Genomic DNA, 16,765 nt, shown 5'->3' with positions numbered 1-16,765 from the left:
TAAGGGCCTTGAGCAGCCCGACACATTCCAGATGTGGTGAACATCCACTGTAAGGGTGTGCAGCAGCCCGACACATTCCAGATGTGGTGAACATCCACTGTAAGAGTGTGCAGCAGCCTGACACATTCCAGATGTGGTGAACATCCACTGTAAGGGTGTGCAGCAGCCCGACACATTCCAGATGTGATGAACATCCACTGTAAGAGTGTGCAGCAGCCCGACACATTCCACATGTGGTGAACATCCACTGTAAGGGTGTGCAGCAGCCCGACACATTCCAGATGTGATGAACATCCACTGTAAGGGTCTGCAGCAGCCCGACACATTCCAGATGTGGTGAACATCCACTGTAAGGGTGTGCAGCAGCCCGACACATTCCAGATGTGGTGAACATCCACTGTAAGGGTGTGCAGCAGCCCGACACATTCCAGATGTGATGAACATCCACTGTAAGGGCCTGCAGCAGCCCGACACATTCCAGATGTGGTGAACATCCACTGTAAGGGTGTGCAGCATTCCGACACATTCCAGATGTGGTGAACATCCACTGTAAGGGCCTCCAGCAGCCCGACACATTCCAGATGTGGTGAACATCCACTGTAAGGGTCTGCAGCAGCCCGACACATTCCAGATGTGGTGAACATCCACTGTAAGGGTGTGCAGCAGCCCGACACATTCCAGATGTGATGAACATCCACTGTAAGGGTCTGCAGCAGCCCGACACATTCCAGATGTGGTGAACATCCACTGTAAGGGTCTGCAGCACCCCGACACATTCCAGATGTGGTGAACATCCACTGTAAGGGCCTCCAGCAGCCCGACACATTCCAGATGTGATGAACATCCACTGTAAGGGCCTGCAGCAGCCCAACACATTCCAGATGTGATGAACATCCCCTGTAAGGGTCTGCAGCAGCCCGACACATTCCAGATGTGATGAACATCCACTGTAAGGGGGTGCAGCAGCCTGACACATTCCAGATGTGATAAACATCCACTGTAAGTGTCTGCAGCAGCCCGACACATTCCAGATGTGGTGAACATCCACTGTAAGGGTCTGCAGCACCCCGACACATTCCAGATGTGGTGAACATCCACTGTAAGGGCCTCCAGCAGCCCGACACATTCCAGATGTGGTGAACATCCACTGTAAGGGCCTCCAGCAGCCTGACACATTTCAGATGTGGTGAACATCCACTGTAAGGGTGTGCAGCAGCCCGACACATTCCAGATGTGGTGAACATCCACTGTAAGGGTCTGCAGCAGCCCAACACATTCCAGATGTGATGAACATCCACTGTAAGGGTCTGCAGCAGCCCGACACATTCCAGATGTGATGAACATCCACTGTAGGGGTCTGCAGCAGCCCGACACATTCCAGATGTGATGAACATCCACTTTAGGGGTCTGCAGCAGGCCGACACATTCCAGATGTGGTAAATATCCACTGTAAGGATTTGCAGCAGCCCGACACATTCCAGGTGTGGTGAACATCCACTGTAAGGGTGTGCAGCATTCCGACACATTCCAGATGTGGTGAACATCCACTGTAAGGGCCTCCAGCAGCCCGACACATTCCAGATGTGGTGAACATCCACTGTAAGGGTGTGCAGCAGCCCGACACATTCCAGATGTGATGAACATCCACTGTAAGGGTCTGCAGCAGCCCGACACATTCCAGATGTGGTGAACATCCACTGTAAGGGTCTGCAGCACCCCGACACATTCCAGATGTGGTGAACATCACATGTAAGGGCCTCCAGCAGCCCGACACATTCCAGATGTGATGAACATCCACTGTAAGGGCCTGCAGCAGCCCAACACATTCCAGATGTGATGAACATCCCCTGTAAGGGTCTGCAGCAGCCCGACACATTCCAGATGTGATGAACATCCACTGTAAGGGCCTTGAGCAGCCCGACACATTCCAGATGTGGTGAACATCCACTGTAAGGGTGTGCAGCAGCCCGACACATTCCAGATGTGGTGAACATCCACTGTAAGAGTGTGCAGCAGCCTGACACATTCCAGATGTGGTGAACATCCACTGTAAGGGTGTGCAGCAGCCCGACACATTCCAGATGTGATGAACATCCACTGTAAGAGTGTGCAGCAGCCCGACACATTCCACATGTGGTGAACATCCACTGTAAGGGTGTGCAGCAGCCCGACACATTCCAGATGTGATGAACATCCACTGTAAGGGTCTGCAGCAGCCCGACACATTCCAGATGTGGTGAACATCCACTGTAAGGGTGTGCAGCAGCCCGACACATTCCAGATGTGGTGAACATCCACTGTAAGGGTGTGCAGCAGCCCGACACATTCCAGATGTGATGAACATCCACTGTAAGGGCCTGCAGCAGCCCGACACATTCCAGATGTGGTGAACATCCACTGTAAGGGTGTGCAGCATTCCGACACATTCCAGATGTGGTGAACATCCACTGTAAGGGCCTCCAGCAGCCCGACACATTCCAGATGTGGTGAACATCCACTGTAAGGGTCTGCAGCAGCCCGACACATTCCAGATGTGGTGAACATCCACTGTAAGGGTGTGCAGCAGCCCGACACATTCCAGATGTGATGAACATCCACTGTAAGGGTCTGCAGCAGCCCGACACATTCCAGATGTGGTGAACATCCACTGTAAGGGTCTGCAGCACCCCGACACATTCCAGATGTGGTGAACATCCACTGTAAGGGCCTCCAGCAGCCCGACACATTCCAGATGTGATGAACATCCACTGTAAGGGCCTGCAGCAGCCCAACACATTCCAGATGTGATGAACATCCCCTGTAAGGGTCTGCAGCAGCCCGACACATTCCAGATGTGATGAACATCCACTGTAAGGGGGTGCAGCAGCCTGACACATTCCAGATGTGATAAACATCCACTGTAAGTGTCTGCAGCAGCCCGACACATTCCAGATGTGGTGAACATCCACTGTAAGGGTCTGCAGCACCCCGACACATTCCAGATGTGGTGAACATCCACTGTAAGGGCCTCCAGCAGCCCGACACATTCCAGATGTGGTGAACATCCACTGTAAGGGCCTCCAGCAGCCTGACACATTTCAGATGTGGTGAACATCCACTGTAAGGGTGTGCAGCAGCCCGACACATTCCAGATGTGGTGAACATCCACTGTAAGGGTCTGCAGCAGCCCAACACATTCCAGATGTGATGAACATCCACTGTAAGGGTCTGCAGCAGCCCGACACATTCCAGATGTGATGAACATCCACTGTAGGGGTCTGCAGCAGCCCGACACATTCCAGATGTGATGAACATCCACTTTAGGGGTCTGCAGCAGGCCGACACATTCCAGATGTGGTAAATATCCACTGTAAGGATTTGCAGCAGCCCGACACATTCCAGGTGTGGTGAACATCCACTGTAAGGGCCTCCAGCAGCTAACCTTAGCTAACCTTAGCTAATCTAACTCTAACCCCAGCTGGAAGCACATAGAGGACTACATCGACCAGCAGTTCGAGCAGTACTTCAGGGATGAGAGCGGCTTGAACAGGAAGAATATCCAGGACAACAGAGTCCACTGCCTGCTGTACTTCATCTCTCCGTTCGGCCATGGGTACGCTGACGCTGCTCCTGAAGATAACAGTGCTGCCTCAGCTGTAGCTGTAGCTTTAGATTTAGCTTTAGCTTTAGCTTTAGCTGTAGCTGTAGCTGTAGCTGAGGCAGATGTTTTGAGCTCATGTCTGAATGTTTGTGCTCTCTGTCGCCAGTCTTCGACCTCTGGATGTGACGTGTATGAAGGCCTTGCATGAAAAAGTCAACATAATTCCTCTTCTGGCCAAAGCCGACAGCCTGACCCAAGCAGAGGTCTGCAGAAAGAAGATGAAGGTAGAGGAGCACTTCCATGTTGAAGTGGGGGGGTTCATCCATCCCTCCTAACTGCGTCATGTAAACCACCTTTTGTGTTTTTCTGCCTCTCCACCTCTAACCTTCCTGTTTGGCTGTGTGCACACTGTGCACGTGTTCCAGATCAGAGAGGAAATCCAGCAGTTTGGGATAAGCATCTACCAGTTCCCAGAGTGTGATTCTGACGAGGACGAAGAGTTCCAGACTCAGGAGCAGTTTCTCAAGGTTGGGCATTGAATCATCATCACTGGTCATGGTGTAAATGTGGCCCCAGCGCTGACAGCTCAGTGTTTTACACCCCCCTGCAGGACAGCATACCGTTTGCTGTAATTGGGAGTAACATACAGGTGGAGAGTAAAGGACGCAAGTTCAGGGGCCGCTCCTATCCCTGGGGCGTGGTGGACGGTAACGCACGGCACATCACTTCCATTTGATTCCACCTGGTTTCAGTTGGTGTTTCACCCTTTCTGTGATATGAAACTCAGTAAATATTCAGTGTGTTCATGCTATGCTGTTATTGGCTGCTGTTCATGCTCTGCTCTGATTGGACAGTGGAGAACCCGGTCCACTCGGACTTCCTGCTGCTGAGGAACATGCTGGTGAGGACGCACATGCAGGATCTGAAGGACGTGACGCGAGAGACGCACTACGAGAACTACAGGGCCGAGTGCATCCAGAGCATGGTGCAGGAGAAGAACCGCAGGTGGGCGGAGCCAGCAGGCACAGACACAACCTGACTGGTTGGTTGGTTCTCGCTGTAAAAAGTGGCGAACAGGAAGAAATCCCTCCAGCAGGGGTGGAGCAGTGATTTTAAATGTGGGGGTGTTACAGGGGGGGCACATGAGTGCCACATCAAGCCCAGAGACCCGACGCTGAAGTTGGCATCCGATTCGCAAATTAAATGGATGGGCATAAAGGGCAATTTCACTGCATTTTTTGCATTTTGATCGCCCTAAACTAGGTCCTGTATGGAAACTACAATAGTTAGACTGCTCAAATCTGGATGGAATTATTCTAAAGAGGCTGTAGATTCAGTAAAACCTTGTTTTGGATTTGTGAAACCTTTTTCTGATTTGTAAAAATGCAGAACAGGGCCATTTTACTGCTTTTTTTTTTTTTCATTTTGATCACCCTAAACTAGGTCCTGAATGGAAACTACAATAGTTACACTGCTCAAATGTGGATAGAATTATTCTAAAGAGGGTACAGAGTCTTTAAAACACATTTTATGATTTGTTAACACTTTATTTGGTCATTGAAAATTCAAAAAGGTGAAATCATCTTACTGTAAAAGTGGGGGTGTCGAAACACCCCCATCCCCCACGGTTGTGACGCCCATGCCCTCCAGCAATGTTTTTCTTCTTCTGGTGGCTGGAGGCACTCAAACAGCTCATGTCCTTCCCTGTGTGTGTGTGTGTGTGTGTGTGTGTGTGAATATGGGCTTTAGTTTGCATGAAAGGTATCGAGAGGGGAGCGTGGCAGACTTTCCTCTTCCTCTGGTAGACGCAGACACTGAGAAGGAGAGGCGGATCTTGGAGAAGGATGAGGAGGTGTGTATCTTCCCCTCCCACTCACTCATTCATTCATTCACTCGCTCACTCGGTTACTGAGGTGATCGATGCCTTTCTGTGTGTCCTCGTCTGCAGCTGAGGAAGATGCAGGAAGTTCTGGAGAGGATTCAGGAGCAGATGCAGCACAGCCAGAGAGGCAGCTGCTGATTCTCCCATGATGCCCCACAGCAGGGCGGACCACCAGAAACCAGTAGAAGCCCCCCAGTGTGGAGTCTCACTTCGGTTCATGCTCAAACTTTAAGTAGTCGCTGTTTCCATGTTGTTCAGGAGGACTGCAGCAGGTGGCGCTGTTTCACAGGGGACGGAGTTAATGTTTAGTTGTTAGTGCACCCAGAGACAGAAAGTCTTTGACTGGAAGTGTGTAAATATTAGTCCCAGAGCTGCTTATTAGTGATAATAAGACCAGACTGTGTTGGTTTTCTATCGGCTTCATCTTTAATGCTTCGTTCCTCGAGTCGACTCGTCTTTTTCTATCTTTGTTGTTGCCATTTGTTTTGTTAAGAAAGTTAAAAAACTATTAAAAGCAAAGCTTGTGCAAGATGAATGTTTAGTGTCAGTGAAAACCCAGGAGCAGGACGTGTTGTAAATGTAATAAGATTTATTAAGAATCTTTATTATTCCATCAGCATAATTCTTCATCATTAATATGTTTTATCCATAATCATCATTGTTATCAGTGGACAGTTGGATCTAAAAGGCAGCCCAGAGTGTACAGGCGATGTATAACTTAAAACTTTCTCCATAGGGAAAACATGTTTTTATATTCATATATAATATCAATGTAGCATGAGGTCCAAGATTCTGCCCACGTTATACAGTATTGTACATGGTCCCAAAAATAAACAATAAAACAGAACTTTTTAAAAAGGGAAAAGAACAAAACTGCAACCTACATGCAAAATCAAACCCAAACGGAGCCGTGCATTTAAGATGCAGACACTCATATGCTGGAACATGCGTACAATCACAGATCTACAAAACTTTCATACCTACAAATATTACAAAACTTAATATTAGACATTGTTATGCTTTCCAAAGACTTTTTTTTTTGTTATTTACTTTTTCCACTCCATGTCTCAACTCACAAAATGGAAAACCCAGAACATTAAAAGAAGAAGAGGAGGAGATCATCTTCCATTCACTCGATGAGTTTCGTGTTCTGCTGTCACAGTGTTGGGGGGGAACGGAGTATAGGCACACACGATAGCATCCCACAAACCTCTGTAAAAAAATAACCTGCTGGCAGCCACTGGCACGCCGTCATGCACGGGGCAAACTGCCCACCCCAGAAACAGCCATGCTACAGGTACGACGGGGTCGGCTGGAGTCCAGAATGTGTCCAACAAACAGACGTACAGAACAGACCCACTCTGACGGGAGGCGGGACACAAATGTGCACAGAAACACACCACATGCACGGAAACACAGCTTTGGGCTCCACAACACATTTCCCATTTTATCAAGTAGAAAAAATATCGGCTGAAATTTGAATATATATATATATATATATATATATATATATATATTTTGTTTGTTTGTGGGCTTCACATCCAAGCTTTTCTTCAACGAGCTCCACTTTCTGCTGGATCATAACTCCAAGTGCTTCCAGGCTCCCCTGCAGCTGTCACAGCCCTCCATCACATGACCACAGCGTGTTATGTTAAGTCCTGTTACTGCGGTGTGGAGCAGCAGGGGGCGCTCCTGCATTAGAAAGATGCTCGTAGCGTGCTGAGGGAGCAGCAACAGGAGGTGGAGAGGAAACCCGGCGCTGAAGGTCAGAGCGGGTTCGGGGTGAGCGGGAAGCTGCAGCTTCTGGTTCTGACCCGCCTACCACAGATGATGCCGAGCAGAGGAATGATTTGGAAGCTCTTTGGCTCCAGAAGAAATGGTTCCAGATTAAGCGCTCAGAGCTGTGGCCTTTGATTCTTTAGAAAGCAGAGGACAGAGGAGAGCTTCTCACTGTGGGACAGCTGGAGTGAAGTCCTCCTACATTTAACTACATCCATTCCTTAAAAATATATATATGAACCCTGATCTTTCACTTCTTGCTCTGCTTCTTTGAGTGCGTTCATTTGAAATCTTCCTCAAAGAGTAAACTTTGTGTGGAGAAAACCAGCAACTGTTGCCCCAGTGAACTCATATCCGGGGCAGCTCAGCAGCTGCAGAGAACATGAAAGTGCCCCTGTTGCCCCCACGGGTCCTCAGAAGCACAGAGCAAAGTGTTCCAGTTGTCCAGCTTTGATCTGGTTACATTGCATTAAAATCCACAGATTTGCCCCCCCCCCCCAACGGATCAAAGCTAAAGCAAAGCGGAGAAAACCTGCAAATAAAGCGAGGCTCTTCCCGTCTGCTCTGCGTCCTCAGCTGTGAGCTGCGATCCAAGCCCCGTGTGTCATGTATGAGGACCAAAGACCCCACTGAGACCCCTCTAAGACACATCAGGGACACATCAGGGACGTTTGACCTCTGTGACGTCTCACCTGAGCTGAAACGGGAGCGTTCTGTAGCCCTAACCCTGCTGCCTTCCCCTGAATGAGTGAACACATGAGGGTGAACCCTGGAGGCCTGAGTGAGCTGAGCTTATCATGTTAGTGCTTCTGGTTGCAGAGGAAGGAGAGAAGGGAGGAAGAAGGGTCAAACAAAGTTCCTGTCTCTGTCACAGTCTCACAAACAGAGGCCCGACCCACCGAGCCTGCTCTAAAGTTCGTGTTCACAAACTAACAGAGCTGTGATATTCAGATATTCTGTCAGATTCTCTGCTTCCTGACAGGAGTGAACTTCCCAAACTTCTGCGTCTGTCGGTCTTCTTCAGGCCAGTTTGAGCGTGCTGACGGGGAAGGTTGGGACTGTAACCATGGTGACGGGGTTGAGGACAGCAGCCTGTCCGACCAGCTGCGGGTGCGGGGCCAGTACCGCCGTGGGTTTCCCTAGCGACGGGCTCTGGGTCACCATGGCTGCGCTGGTCACCTGGGCGCCGTTAGTGTTAGCTTGAGGGTTAGCCTGGACGTGCGGCAGCGCGTGGTGGGTGAAGGTGTGAGTGATGTGGCCCACCACGGTGGGCTGGGACACAGACACGCCCTGCGGGTAGAGCGTCGGGAGGTGGGACGCCAGGGGAGCGCCGAGGTGGGCTACAGGGTGGACGGTGATGTGTCCGATGGGCTGGGCGGTTATCTGCTGGTGGGCGGCGGCTGGGGGGGCGGAGGGTGTCGGGCCGGGCGAGGGGGCGATGTGCGTCAGGTGTTTGGCTGGAAGGGCGTGGTTAACAGCCTGGATGACCGAAGGGTGGGAGACAGCTGCATGAGCGATGACGGTGGGCTGCACCTGCACGGCTGGGGGGTGAAGGGGATGCAGGGGGGGCGGAGCCTGGGCTGGAGCGGGGGCGATGGCCTGAGGTGGAGAAGAGGCGGCGAGGACCCCAGAGAGCGGCAGAGCGGCGTGCTGGAGGGCCAGGTGCGGGGGGAGCAGCGCCTGGGCGTGTAAGATGGGAGGAGCTGAAGGAGCGGGAGCGTCTTCGTCCATGTCCTGCTCGTAGTTGTCTTCTCCTTCTGTGGAAAACGGAGCAAAGCGTCATTACAGCAGCAAACACAGCCTGAAACAGTTCTCCTGAATGTTCAGGACATGCGTTCTTTACAGATACAAAGCCAGAAATCTTTCACCTGAGGCGGTGGATGTGGAGGCCTGGTCGTCCTCCGGCTGGATGGTCTGACGGAGGACCCGGTCGATCTCCGTCACGTCCATGCACTGGCTGAGCTCGTTCTTCAGCTCCGCCAGGCGCTGCTGCGTAGCGATCTTCTCTCTGGCCAAGCGCTCCATCTCGTGCTCGTACTCCTTCTCCTTTCGCTTCAGAGTCTTCCAGGGGAGACACAGGCAGCAGAGCACGTGTGAATGCACAGCCAAGCGGCTTCCAACAACCATCCAATTCTACTCAGTCTACCACAATCTGAAGGGATAAAATGACTTTCTGTACAGGAGAGCCGAAACGTGGGCGTCTGAGGTCAGAGACGAGTCAAAAACCCGTCTCTATGGGAACCAAAACATGTCAAATTTTTCATTAAGACCGCAGGAACCTGTCAGATTCTGAGTGTTTAAACCAGTTCACCTTGTGTTCACAACCTTTAGTTCATCCACCTGATTTATTCTAAAGCTGCTGCTGGAGAGAGCCAGCAGGGCAGCAGATCCCAGTGTTCAGATTAACCAGGAGCAGAGTTTCATCAGCAGCTCGTATAAAAGGAAAACGTATTCAGAGCAGAGCAGAGCGGATACGGACAGCGTCGGGTTGGATCTGCAGTAAAAACGGACAGAAAAATACGCTGACGCTGCAACACAAAGAGGAGTTGAGTCCAACAACTTCCTACGCTGGCAGCACAAAGGTCACATGCTGCTGTCAGGGTGGCGTCAGCTTAAGCCCCTCCCATTTCCTGGATTTGCTTTCTGAGCCATTAAGGGAGAATACTTCCCTGCTGCGTATTCTAACCACCAATCACTCAGATTCATTACCAGCTCCATGTCATTAGATTACTGCGGCAATTATCCCCATAAATAAAGTATGACTCCCCGATATAGCAAGGACACGCGAGTTCCACGTGATTCTTAATTAAAGTAAGAGAAAGCGGGGCTGAGCATACAGAAAGGAAATTAATCCGAGGAAGGGGAGCTTTCCCCAACACACCATCTCTGTGACCCACTTTCTGCGAGTCAGCTGACGCACCAACACCAAACGGCACAACAGGCTAAGGACATTAACGCAGATTACCAGGGAGGGCCGAGATGCAGGGAAGGAAAGGAAGAGGGGAGGAGCGGAGGAAAGGCGGTCAGGAGATGGAGAGCTTTGCACTGACAAACAGAAACCCATCGAGCTTTCTCTCTGCAGCTGCTCCACTTCTGGAAACTGAATACGCAGCAACGAAAAAACTCAAAACAGGGGAAATAAGAGAGTAGATGGAACATGAGCATATGGAGGCCCATGATCCCACTACAGGTTACTCATTTCAGTGAGCAAAGCTGTTTACTCGTGCACGTGATGGCCTTTCCTGCCTGCCACCAGACCTGAGGCCTCGTGTTCAAACACCTACAAAATGCTTTCATTTCCACACGCTTCAGACGGTGTAAAAAAGATGAAGGTGGCGTGAGAGTGCGTGGGGGAAGCCGGTGGGACGCCCTGCAAACTCTGGTCTGGCTCCAGAGATCCGCAGATTTAAAAGGAAAAGCAGGAAAATGGAAAGCTTCGTGTTGTATTTCAGTCACTCATGTCTCCAAGCTCACCTTTGTTCATCCTCTTTAACTCGTTGGAAGAGTCTTAATAATCTAGTTCAGTGTCGGTGAGGACCCGAGCAGGAAGCTCTGCGGCCGGGACGCAGCGCTGCCGTGGAGACACTCACTGAGGTGCTGGGATCAGGTGGTCCTCAGCTGTCTGCTTTCAGATTCTGTCTCATCTATTTATCCAGTTAACTATATAACGAGTGGCCAAATTTGATGTGAGGCATTTCATCTGAGGCAGAGGGGCAGATGAAGAGAAAATTGGCTGCAGAGCTTCCGGTTCCCCTGAGAAAATGAACGGTTGTGACCTCAGACACCCAAATATAAGCTGTGGAGTTCATCACCTTTCTCATTCTGAACATCTGCCGGCACAGGGAAGCAACGCACAGCATCTCTGCTGCACGCTAAGTCCCACGCAGAGACACAAAGAGGCTGCCCGCAGAGGAACGGCTTCTGACGTGCACGTGCGCCTCCATCAACATCAACACAGGGACTTCCAGCACAGGCCCAGACACCACGAGTCCTGCAGTAAATCACCAAGGAAACAACTGCCACCCGTAGCAGTTTCCTTGGCAACCTCCAATGAAGAAAAAACACATATGGAGCCTTCTGATTGGGCGAGGCGCAAGGGTACAACCAAGGGATGATGTCACTGGATGTACAGCAGTTGTGTGGATCACTCCCAGTGTCCTGTTTCTCCTCTGCTGCTCCGTCCCACCCCCCTTTCATCCTCCTCCTCCTCCTCCTCCTCCTCCTCCTCCTCCTCCTCCTCCTCCTCCTCCTCCTCCTCCTCCTCCTCCTCCTCCTCCTCCTCCTCCTCTTTTATCCTTTCTCTCTCAGCCCGTCCTCGCTAATCATTTAAAGGTGAAACTCCAGTTAGATGCTATCTGCTCTGACAGGTGTCCTTGCCTTCGTCTCTCGTCGAGCACGAGGACAAACGGAAGGAACGGACGTGGCCGCAGTCCTCACAGCGCCCACTGGCGCCGCAGCATCCAAGACGTTTGACAGAAACACCAACATGAGCCTTTTATCACAGAAACACCAGGAACCAGCTGACTACAGCGCCCAGGCAACCTGCCGCCTGTTACCGTGGTTACCAAGTGCTCAAGGGTGGCAGAGACAGCGGGGTGACACAACGAGAAGGAGGAGACGGAGAGATGGAAAAGCAGATAAAATTGCTGCTGATCTGTGCCCCGTTCCACCGTGGTAACCATGGAAACGCACCTGTCGCCCTCTCCCTCCCTCTCCCTCCCTCCGTGTGAAATCTGAAGTAGAGGAGCGGGTGGGTGGGGGGGGGGTGAGCCACAGGAACGTCACCAGGCTTCTTCTAGCCATGTGCTCAGAGCTCACATGGCTCAGAGAGAGACGGAGGTTTACGGGTTTACAGGAGGAGAGATGGGGAAACCAGGCCGGGGCAGGTGTGTTTACATGTGCTCCGGTTAGGATCCGGCTGTCAGGTACGTGCTGCACATCTCAGCAACACTGACCACGTAAATAAGGTTTTACAGGAGGACACAGCGGCATGTAAACACATCCTGTCCAAACAGAGGTGCTTATCGCTCTGATCATGTGCACAGGGGCGTGCACGTTGAGCTTTTTCACGCTCCGTGTGAGGTCCACATCCTGAAACCCGGGACACTTGTGTGCATCTTAACTGATCTACAGGAAGCCTTCTGGTGTGAAACAGTCCTGAGGATGTTCACTTCTTTTTCCCTCTATCATTAAACCTTTGTCTTCTCTTAAACGGGGCAGTAAATCCCTGCGAGCTTCTGATCCCTCTGAGGTGGTTTCTTCCTGTGAGCTCGCTGTCAGTCTGGTTTTGAACAAATTCTTTCAGCTCGCGGTCTAATTTAGCTCCTTCCACTGACTTTCCGTTGCGATTACACTGAGACTCATAATATCAAAGCTTCCACTCAAACAAAAAGAAAAAACAACTGAAAAACGCACCTTTCCAGGCTTTAAACACCCCGTAACAACCTTTCACATTCATGTCGGGTCTCTGCACATCGAGATAATTCCCCCCCTTCTCTGTCTAACTGTACATGAAGGCTTCATGGAGTCTGGGCCGTTTGCACTGGGTTAAATCAGACTAATGCAATCAAGAAAAGTAGAAACGTGTCCTCCAAGTGTGTTGCACTAAATAGTCATTACGTTGCACAGACTTGGGAGAACACTGGATTCATTCACCACTTTCTCATAAGCCGATTGGCTGCCAGATCACCGTCACAGCGCACAACAGAACCGGCATCTTGGATCGATTACACAGGACAAAGGGCCCAACAACAATTCATTCAGGGCCAGAAAAACGTGAAAACAAGCACATGAAAAACAAGATTTTTTAAATCTTTTTTCAGCCGTTTGCTGGGAACACTGAGAAATTGCATGGAAATCCTCTTTACCTGTATGTAACGCAGTGCACTGCGCAGAACGCTGAGGTTGGAGGTTTTCTTCTCATCAACATTAGGAACGTTCTTCTTCAAAGTCTCAAAACACTCTTTGAGATGTGCTCGCCTGAAGAGTCAGAAATAAAGTCACACTTTTTGGGATTCTTTGGCCAACGGTACAAATTCACTGTTAAAACATTTTAACCAAGATGCTGTGACTCAAAGAGGCCTCATAACTCCACTTTAGTTTGGGCTGGCTCAGACGGCCTGAAGTCACCAGCTCTGGGCTTACGACACTCTTTCATACCAAGCTCCACAAACACAAAGATGTGAATGTATGTGGTGGTCACGTTAATTCTACATTTCAGCCATCATGGTGTCTCACCTGTTCTTTTCCAGTTTATTGTGCACCTCTCTGGTCCCCGCACTGGAAACACAAAAGAAAACACAATGAACAAATGAACCGTTCACTAAGCCACTCTTTTACATGACCACCAACACAAAGACTTGCAGAAACTGACCCTCCTGGCCTCCTCTTCCCTTCCATCCCCCTCATGTCCTCTATCGTCACGCCATTAGGCCGCGGCTGAGGTATGGGCGGAGCCTGACGAGGCACCAGTGCATGATGAGAGCCGGAGCCGTTAGTGCTGATGGAGGCTGGGTACTGAATGTGAACTTGAGGCTGCGACAGGCTGGGCTTCACATCAATCAGCTGCTGACTCGGCTCTACTTTGATCTGGGAGGTGCACAACAGGTGCTGAGACGCCGGCGGCTGCTGCAGCAGCAGCTGTGGAGGGGAGCAAGCGTTCTCTTTTTTGACTGGTTGGGGGCTGTGGAGCGACGTCGCCGCCGCAGCGATCGGCGTTGTGAGCGGGAGGGGCGGGACAGAGGGTGTCGCAGTGACGACTGGGACCATCGGGATGACGGCGATGGGGACTGGAGCAGGTGGGAGAGAGGGTGGCGGCGGGGCGGGAGGGTGAGGCGGCTGCTGACTGTGAGCGTCATCGGCCCAAGCAATATGGTTGGCTTTGACGGGCTGAGACGAGGTCACAAGTTCCACGCGCCTCGCCTCGGCCTCCCTGTTGATGAGCTCCCGTTCCTTGCACAGCTCCTCTTCTGCACGAGAAGGAAAAATGAGATCCGTGAGGGCATGATCAAGGTCACACACTAAAGAAGTGAGAAAGACAGAATAGAGCACTGATTTACAACCTCACTTTAATACGATAAAAGAGCAAGAAAAACTCCACAGTGACCCGCTGGGCCTACAGCTACCTACAACCGACCGAGGTCAGAGGGACGCATCAGGGAGAGAGTGTGGAGAGAAGATTAACCGCTCTAATTGTGTCTGCATCTGTTTCCTGACCGGAGAGAACGGCCCCCGGTCTGCCCCCGGGTTAGGGTCTGTCCCCGGGTTAGGGTCTGTCCCCGGGTTAGGGTCTGTCCCCGGTCTGGACTGAAGTTGGAGCATCCGAGCAGCAGGAGAGGACTGATGTGCAGAAGTCAGAGACCAAACCAGAGGATGCACTTAGAAAATAAACCCAGACCCCTATGGCAGACCCTAGCATCCGGACTGAAAGCAGAGTGGAAAACCCTCAGTTTCCATGGAAACTGCAACATTAGAAACAGAAGATCCCAGGGATTCCTGAAACATGTGCAACATGCAGCCCAGCCGTTTCCAACTAAAATAATCCCCACCTGCCGAGGTGCCCGGCTGTGCACTGAGTAACACTTTCGTTTTCTCTCCACGTGAGACTGCAAACCCCTGATGGGGCAATTTCCTTCTCATCTAGGGCAAAAGTTCACCCCAGCCAAGGCCCGCTCAGTCAGATGCTGCCGTCATAGTGACATGCAAAGCTAAGTTAGACAGGCCCGATACTTCCAGAATAACAGCATTACTACTACTGAGTACACATCCTCCGACTGTCTGATGATAGTTACCCAACCGCACCAAAAACAGGACTTCTTATGGCTGCAGCGTCAGATCAGTGAGAGGATCTGTGCAGTCTGTGCTCAAACACAAGACAGCTGAAGGGTGGCTTCAGATCGAGTGGCAGACGGACAGAAAGGGTCGGTTCATGACGGGCATCTGCTGCCCAACACCAACTAAAATGGTACAACTGGGTTCTGGTACTGTGGGTCTGATTTCTGAATGAACAAGAAAACAAAACAAACCAGGAAGACTAAATAACTGCGCCCCAAACGGTTTGTTGTAGACTCCACGCGCACGCGTCCAGCTCACCAAACACACACCAACGTAAATTACATAACCCCCGCATTGAGGGAGGGTAGGTGGGGAGTTGCCCTACTTACCCCCCTTTCTGTCTGTCTGACCCGCCGCTGTCAGTCCAGTCGGCTGAATGGGAAGGGCGGGGCCGCGTGTGTGCACGCTCGTAGTTGTGTATCTAGGGGACGCGGAGGGGTGGGGGGTTGCTTTGGTGTGCACGTGGTTGCGGTGGGCGGCTCCTAGCACGCGGTAGGGTAAGTATGCAGGGGGGAGGGGGGCTGGTTTGTCTGACACGTCATCAGAGGAGAGAAACACAAAAGCCCCCCCCCCTTTCACCTAGTCTGGCATCATTACGTCACAACCTCTCGCTTTCAGGTACCAAGCAGAGGCAGATATTTGGAAGCTGCCACACAGATACACAAATTAGACTGTCTGAGCGCGTGAGGGCCCGCCCCCGTGCGCGTGTGTCATGAGATCGCTGAGCAATGTCAGGGTATTATGTAAAGAGCCCGCCACCGCCCTCCCGGTGCTCGATGAGCAAGTCCAAACTACCAAAGTGGGGCAGATCCACCGTAAAAGCCCCGGGACGTTGCTACCGTCCGTCACGTGTTCTTCAACTTATCCGAGCACATGGGTGCGCGTGCACCGCAAACACAGACAGCGGACTCACACTCAGGTCCGACATGGGACTAATATCACATTATTATATTATTTAAAGGCACCACCGGCCCTGGCAGCACGCTCCTCACACACACATGCGCGCGCGGTGAGTCACAGGAGTGTGTTGAAACTGTGACACACACACCCGTTCACACAAACCACGAGCGCGCAAAGTAGTTCAGAAAAACAACTTTGGCATTTCCGCATTCAGAGTGGACGTTTTGCGCATTAACGAGCCGCGCGGTGACCAGCGGCAGCTCCGCGCGGGGACCAGTGCAACACACAAAACCCACAGACGCATCATTTCGTCACAGGCGGGACAGTTGAAAACGGGACCCGCTTCCTCTGAAGCCTCCGCACACCCAGTTATTAGCCGTCACGGCCGCGCCGCGGCGCCGCGCCTTGCCGCGCCGCTCACCGCTCCACTCACCGCGGCTGCTCTGCTGCTGCTGCTGGGCCTGCCACTCCAGGTACCGGGCCGCCTCCAAAAGAGTGTCGATACTCATCGCGCGGAAACCCTCGCGGCAGGGGACCCGGTGGCCCGGGACGGAAAGAGGAAAAAGACAGAGTCGGTGTCCCCGTGTTACGCGCCGTGTGCACGGTTCACAGCCGTGCGCGCGAGCCGTTCGCCCCTTGTTTTTCTTCCCGGGAGCACGCGCGTCGTTTTTTAATCCGACCGGACAGAAAGCGGATCCTCGCATACGTTAAAAAAAAAAAAAATAGGATCGCAACAAGATGGCGATGCGAGCACGGGAATACACACAACAAGGCGAGTCGTGTTCTCGTCA

The 16,765-nt window shown here is 51.6% G+C and overlaps 2 protein-coding genes across 4 annotated transcripts in view; one reads left to right on the top strand and one right to left on the bottom strand.

Moving 5' to 3' along the window:
• LOC142401553 (septin-5-like) overlaps window positions 1-6,192 on the top strand; it is a 23,959-nt gene extending 17,767 nt beyond the window's left edge. Inside the window, exons 6-12 of the mRNA XM_075487021.1 lie at window positions 3,458-3,592; window positions 3,747-3,864; window positions 4,006-4,107; window positions 4,191-4,287; window positions 4,435-4,585; window positions 5,330-5,432; window positions 5,529-6,192. Of these exons, the coding sequence (XP_075343136.1) occupies window positions 3,458-3,592; window positions 3,747-3,864; window positions 4,006-4,107; window positions 4,191-4,287; window positions 4,435-4,585; window positions 5,330-5,432; window positions 5,529-5,600 (778 nt within the window). The 3' untranslated portion in view covers window positions 5,601-6,192. The remainder of the gene's footprint in view (window positions 1-3,457; window positions 3,593-3,746; window positions 3,865-4,005; window positions 4,108-4,190; window positions 4,288-4,434; window positions 4,586-5,329; window positions 5,433-5,528) is intronic.
• LOC142401552 (max-binding protein MNT-like) lies at window positions 6,034-16,765 on the bottom strand. Of its 3 annotated transcripts, none has more exons than XM_075487018.1 (6): window positions 16,408-16,765; window positions 13,615-14,260; window positions 13,479-13,520; window positions 13,109-13,220; window positions 9,110-9,302; window positions 6,034-8,998 (listed from the first exon to the last, which is right to left on the bottom strand). In XM_075487018.1, exons 1-6 carry the CDS (start codon window positions 16,676-16,678, stop codon window positions 8,262-8,264), a joined length of 2,001 nt encoding a protein of 666 aa, XP_075343133.1. In that variant the 5' UTR covers window positions 16,679-16,765; the 3' UTR covers window positions 6,034-8,261. The 3 variants fall into 3 exon arrangements, with proteins under 3 accessions (XP_075343133.1, XP_075343134.1, XP_075343135.1); XM_075487019.1 differs by having other exon boundaries at window positions 6,034-8,995; XM_075487020.1 differs by having other exon boundaries at window positions 13,615-14,209.

The sequence above is a fragment of the Odontesthes bonariensis genome, chromosome 16 (genome assembly GCF_027942865.1).
Source record: "Odontesthes bonariensis isolate fOdoBon6 chromosome 16, fOdoBon6.hap1, whole genome shotgun sequence".
NCBI classification, from domain to species: domain Eukaryota; kingdom Metazoa; phylum Chordata; class Actinopteri; order Atheriniformes; family Atherinopsidae; genus Odontesthes; species Odontesthes bonariensis.
The sequence above is the reverse complement of the archived record's forward strand: the minus strand, read 5'-3'. Positions and strand labels throughout refer to the sequence as shown.